The sequence below is a fragment of the Simochromis diagramma genome, unplaced genomic scaffold, assembly GCF_900408965.1.
Source record: "Simochromis diagramma unplaced genomic scaffold, fSimDia1.1 OVJJ01000165.1, whole genome shotgun sequence".
NCBI lineage: Eukaryota > Metazoa > Chordata > Actinopteri > Cichliformes > Cichlidae > Simochromis > Simochromis diagramma.
The window spans coordinates 2,233,536-2,240,057 of NW_024387467.1; the positions used below are offsets into that span (position 1 = coordinate 2,233,536).

The following is a 6,522-nucleotide window of genomic DNA, read 5'->3' on the forward strand; positions in this document are numbered from 1 at the left end:
ACGCAAAGAGAAAAAATCTTGGCTCAGTTGGCTGAGTGGAGAAGAATGTGGCAATATTCAATCGAGAGGTGGCTTCAGGAATGTAAATACAGAGGATTTCAGTCAAGAGGAAACACTAGGAAACAATCTAGCTCGACACCCTCTGTGTGGCTTCAAGGGACGACACGTCGGAATGAAATGAATAACCCTTTGAACTGAGTTTAAGTCTGTGTGTTATCGTGATCTATTTTTGTAGTGCAGAATAGAGAACTGTGTCCCTGTCCGGATGTTTATGGATCAAACTTTGGATGAATTAAGAACACTGCCTGTATGTGAATACTCACTAGCATTGCCCTGCAGGTCCACACCTCCATTTAACACGTTCCTCCTCCTTGTTTCCAGCCTCCTATAGTTCCTAAGGTTTCCCATGAGGGCGACACCTCCAACTTTGATGTTTACCCAGAGGACGACTGGAAAAAAGACCCCCCCGTGGCCGAGAAAGACTTGGAGGTCTTCAAAAACTTCTGATCCCTCAGCCGTGTCTATTTATTAATCGATTGATTTATGTGGATAACTAACAACACACATTGTAAAACTACTATTGCAGGTACTCTGTTGGAGAAAACTCTTATTTATCAAATTGGGGGATTTGCATCTTATCTGTAATAATGAACTTCCAAAGGACAGATGCTGTGACGTGTATGTATGAAACTAAAGACATGGTTAGCTTTTTATACGTTTATTTATCTGCTACTTTGAGTTTATTTTATTTTTTGTTTTTATTCTCTGAGCCATTCATATGCAAAAATATCTGGTTCATTTGAAACCAAAAGACTGTTACTTTCTGGGTATAAAACGGAAAAAAAATCAGGTCTTTTTATATAGTCGTGTTTTATAGTTTCTCTCTTTTTAAAATGTTCATGTAGTCATGTTCAATGTGACTGCAGACTGGTACTGTAACAGTCTTCTGATCAGCAGTCATTAATGACTTATTCTATATGTAGTCAGACACTTGGACAGGAAACCAGTAGCACTTGTAAAGAAAGTGCCTTACATCACTGTTTGATGTCTCGCAGCTACACATTTGAATTCTGTGCTGTGTCAATGGAGTTCAAAGTATAGTGGACGTGGAACATGAGGTGCTGTTGGAGACAACATACCACTGAACTGTTGTCACATCTAATAACGTAAAGCTGCCTAACATCTCTGCGTTAGGTCTCCACAGCCCAAGGTTTTTGCCATTACTGTAGAGCCACAGCTGCTCTGCAGGCGCTTTGCTGCACCTCACTCATTCACCTTGTTGTCGTATTTTATTTAAAGCCAAGGATGTTATGTAAGAGCCTCATTTAGTGCATCACAGTACAGAGTGAATGTGCAGTTGGTAGGGATACGAATCTAAATTCTCTATAAGAACCAGTTCCCAGTTATAGTTAGTCTGCCTGCCCATCAACCCTGCTTATCCCCTTGCATTTGCACTACAGTCAGCCGATTTCAGTTCATGCGCCGATGAGGTGGCACAGTTATTTTTATTGCACAAAACCGTGAGAGTGCAGTGGTACAAAGGAAAGTGTGTCAGAACAGAAACGGCTGTTAACGATGTCGCTAACACAACATCAGCTCTTTGGAGGCGCTTACACAGACAGCACAGCGTGCTAACGCTAAGCTAGCCAAGAACCCAGAGTTAAATGAAAGCATCGTGAATCTGACGCCAGCCCGGCGGTCAGAGCCTGAACATTGACCGGTATCGAAGCCAGCGATGAAGCCTTCATCTCTACCTGTTCATGTTTCTAAAGTAGAGGCAGCGTGGCGATCGCTTAAAGTCTCTGTGCTGGTTTTCATCTTTGCTTCGTGTTCATACCTAAATACTAAGACGAGGATCACATGTGTGTCCTCGTCAGGACAGGGATTTGTGTTGGTGTGTGCTGGGACTGTAGCCTCATGTTATTAAATGCTTATAAGATGATAGTTTCAGGTCACAAAGGACTTTCTCCTGGGAACAGTAAACTAAAGCACTTCATTGCTTTTAAGAACAGTGTTCTGACTAATATATTTTTGAGTAATGACCCCAGCACTGATCGCACAGCATGCAATTACTCTGAGCAACTATAATGTTGTTGATGTGCTGCTTAGTGAAGGTGATGACTCTAAAAGCGGAGCCAGTGAAAATCAATAGGTGATATTGATCTTATCAGTTCCCATTCTTAGCATTCGTACAGTCAGTATTCATTAGCATTTCTGTGAACTGTTGCTTGCTGAATATCACAACCATATCAACCTTCCAAAATAAACCTTGTTTATCACGGGTTTTGTGCCTCATGCTTCATTATGAGTTGGATCCATCTCATTCTAACTAAAATCGGCACAGCTTTCTTCCATGCCTCCAGTGCACATGGCAGGCTCCATAAAAGGATGGTTGGATGGGGTTGGTGAAGAAGCTGAACCCTACCGAACACCTGCAGGATGAACTAGAAGGGATGTTGAACTCTTGTCAAACATCACTGGCTGACTTCAGAAGTGCTGACTCCACTTTGAAATTTGACCTTTTAGGCTGTTGTGAAAAAAACGTTGAAAGTAGCAGGAGCAACCTGATGGAAGCCATGATGTTTGTTCAGATGGATACGATGATAGAAGGGTTGTATTTTATTATCCACCGTCCGCTGGACTGCCTCTGTGGATGACATAAGAGTATTTTCCTTTTTTCATTCGTCCCTCGTGTCTGTATCCTGTTTTGTAAACACTGTGGAATTATTTTTCCTAATTCGCTGTGCAGATGTTGCTCTGAACACAACCTTACTGGACCTTTGAAACATCCTAGCCTATCAATGCCTTTGACTGGAATTTGTTTTTGATACTTGGCTCCAGCATCAATTCATCTAAAACACTCTGGGTGGACTGTGTCTCGCTGCAGAAACAATCACCCAATGTCCTTTTTACACAGGTTTTCCTCATCCATTTATTTGTATGTAGCTGCAGCCACACTGTCCATAAACAAGTTTTTTTTCTGATTGCTGTTTTTGTTTTTACAACTCAAATTGTTCCAGAGCTTGTGGCACACCCTGAAGACATTTTAAAAACACGTTTTAAAGTTGAAAAGTAGCTCCTGTTGAAATGAGTTAGCGAGAGTCATTTTTAAGATAAGGCCAAGATACCACCTCATGTCCACGTAGGTCTGCAAAAGTCCAGACAGCTAGAAGGATACCAGAATAGTGGAGCTGTTGGTGAGCCATGTATCTCATGATGGTAAGCTTTTCTCGTTGCACTTTTGTGTTATACGGACAAACAAAGCTGCTTTTCTGTTGTAACAGCGACGTTATGTGGTTCAGGACCTTACAGAAGTAGACGAAAGTCCGCTCTTCAAGATCGCAGATGACTTATTCATTGTTTATCAGTCCAATGTCAGTTGCAGTGGACTCCAGACATTGCAACTCTAAATTAGATAAACTGATAAGAAAATGATTGGATCCAAGTGTCTCGAGCACCTGAGACCTGCTGTCAGGCAGAGAGCACCTGTCCCCTGCATCACCTGTCCCCTGCATCACCTGTCCCCTGCAGTTATAAAATGGCATGTTTGCTTACATTTATTTATTTAAAATAAATGAAAAATTCTCATTCCTGTGAATAAGTGCTCAAGAGAAGTGGAAACATCAGAGATTTAACTTCAGTAAACTGAAATCTAACTTTAGATCCTTCAGACTCAGGTCACTGCATCTGTAAGACTGCACATAGATCTACTGAAGGTTTTCCAGAACATTATCACACATGGATGAATTCTGAGGTGGACCTTTTAAAGGAGACTCTTAGTGATTCAGTGACAGTCTGTTAGCTATGGATGAATGAAAACCCAAACTCCTGAGCCACATAATAAAGAAGCAGCTCTGTTAGGCCGCTGAAGGGAAGGACCACTGCAAACCAACTCAGAGCTCCCATTCGGTGAATGGTTTGATTAAAATGATAAGGGTCATGTTCTTTGATGGTCCTAGTCAGCAGATCTTAACATGTCCACTTGTTACACAACACTAAAAGTAGTGTCCACCCTCCAGGACAATGCCAGAAAATTCAAGAATCGGCGACTGCATGCTGTAACCTGGCACCTTACCTTTACCTTTATGGACACGCCTGTGCTGTAATCACCTGAGCTTAAATGTGTTGTTGACATTTCTGTGTTATTGTCTTGATACTTATCAGAGTGTATGATTGAATTATGCTGTTTATGGGCATCATTTTACAAAGAGCTTTGTGTCCTGTTAAGTAGCTTTTCTAAATAGAAATGTCCGCATGCTTTAAAATACCTGAAGTGTCACATTAATCTGTATTCACAGGTTTTTCTCTTTGCTGTACCCCTGCTGCATTTCAAGCTTTGTTTTCTTACCCGACGAGTGTACATGTTCTGTCCAGTCCTGGGACATTGTGTCTTACACAGCAATATATTGTTTAAAATGTCAGCCTTTGTCTTGGAAATATGTTTTCTGGTGCAAATATGCATTGTTTTCTACCCAATACGTAGCAATGCCTTTTCATTTCCATGAATTCTAGTTATACCTTTAGCTCTGAAGCCTGAGTGAAGTTTTAAACTGTCGAAACAAGTGGAGTTTATAAAGAAGCATGTTTTGTCCAGCTTGGTTTATTTTACACTCACCTGTGCGGCGTCCTTCAGCCACCCAGCAGCCTCTGAAGGTTAGTCGCCTGCCTGTGTAGTCAAGCAAACCTTTTGCATTCACAAAATGGAAATCTGACATTTGGGAAGTGAAGCCTTCATTGCTGTTTGACGTTTCTCGGGTCCAGGCCTTCATGAAAATACCGTCAGTCCACTCAGGAGACAGCAGCATCCATCTAGAACAAAGCAGACAACACAGTCAGTGTTTTCGTTTCTAAACCACCTCCACACATACTCCAGTTTGATTTAAAACATTAAATGGAGTCGTTTGAACTGAAACTTGATTCTTTATGTTTAATAAGTGTTTTCTTGCCATATTTTTCCTTGGTCCTAACCGTTCCTGCAGTAATATTAATAGGTGTCCATATGCCACAGAAATTGGTCATTGAAACATGTCAGTGCATGAAAGTAAACATGGACAAACCAGGAGGATTGTTCGAGCCACAGAAGAGAAATGCAGGGGTTACTTCTACAGACGGGTGCTACTGCATCAAAAGTTTAACTGAGCATCATAACATTTGATTTTTCTTAGTAGTTGAAAAAAACAATTATGTTATAAAACATTATGTCTGGTTAAAGTGTGTGTGAACTTTAAGGATGTGGGATTGTTACATGTGTGAATTTTCTGTTGCAACTTATTACCTGGAAGAGTTCTTTCTAAGTAAGACTGATGACAACAGAAATGTTGACAGAGCTGCCATTTCTTTTGGTGCTGGGAAGAGTCGAACGCTATAGTCCCCTCATCCTTTCTTCAGGCTGTTCACATTTCGGTGATTCAGGACAAAGTAAAGGAAGCGAGGTACTGCAATTTATTATTATCCCATTCTTACAGAATCTCAGCTGGAGACATTCTAGTGCTACGGCTGGTATGTGTGATGTGTGCACTTTATCATAGCATGAACACTGTCATAGTGTGAAGGAAGAAAAGCTCCAGTCTTAATAGAAATCCAGTCGAGCTCATTTGTGCTACATTAGTTTGTGTTCTGATATCAACTGTGAAGCCTACCCACCATCAGCGTTCCCTATATGTTAATGTTAAATGTGCACAAACTCATTTCCTCTCAGGACTTTTCCAAAAGCAGTTTGGCTGTCTCCTGCACTACTACCTGTTTGTTGTTTTTTTATTGAATCATAGCATGACGCTAACTTCCTGAGTTGACATTATGGGACGTTTCATCCAAGCATCTTCTTCAGTCTTATAAACAGTACATTTGCATAATGACTGAAACTAACACATCTGACCAACACGCTGTGAGGTCAGGTTCTTGATTATTAATATGCAAATTCTCATGACCATTGATCAACAACCACTGATCAAAGCTCATTGATCAATGTCCATGAGTCCCATGCACAGAGAGTGTACGATGGTGACAGATGTACCCTTAGGCCCCTCCTCCATCCAGAGATGTTTTTCCCTTTTCACGTAAATGGCTGAACAGACCAGAAAATGTTGCCCACAGTGAATACTGATTGACTTCCTTTGTTAATGTAGGTGTTAGTACAGTATAATGGAAAGCCTTTGCGTTGCATTATCCAGCATACTGTATTTCAAAGTTTTCAGAGTGCATGGATGTGATCCTCAAGTACATCGTTTCTTATTTTAGTACTTACACTGGGGAGTGCGATAGTCCAACATTCCAGTGTTTTAACATCTGCCTTTAATCAAATAATTTACAGTTCATAGTTTTTTGTTCTGTTTTATTCATTAAAATTTTAAATGAAGTCTCTAAAGATTGGAGCAGCAAGTAAATGAATGATGATGACTGTTGCAGCGAATCTCCCACAACTTGTTAAGAGAGTTTCTCAACAACTCCAGCTTGAAGAGGTAAGTGTTTTTCTTCTCGTGCATAACTGAGGAATGACTTTATTGCTGAATAAGTGCCATAGGA

General features: G+C 40.7%; 1 protein-coding gene across 1 annotated transcript in view; it reads left to right on the forward strand.

Moving 5' to 3' along the window:
* Window positions 1–4,582, forward strand: part of prkx (protein kinase X-linked) — a 39,104-nt gene extending 34,522 nt beyond the window's left edge. Inside the window, exon 8 of the mRNA XM_040014785.1 lies at window positions 382–4,582. Within this exon, the coding sequence (XP_039870719.1) occupies window positions 382–507 (126 nt within the window). The 3' untranslated portion in view covers window positions 508–4,582. The remainder of the gene's footprint in view (window positions 1–381) is intronic.
* The last annotated feature ends 1,940 nt before the right edge of the window (window positions 4,583–6,522 follow it).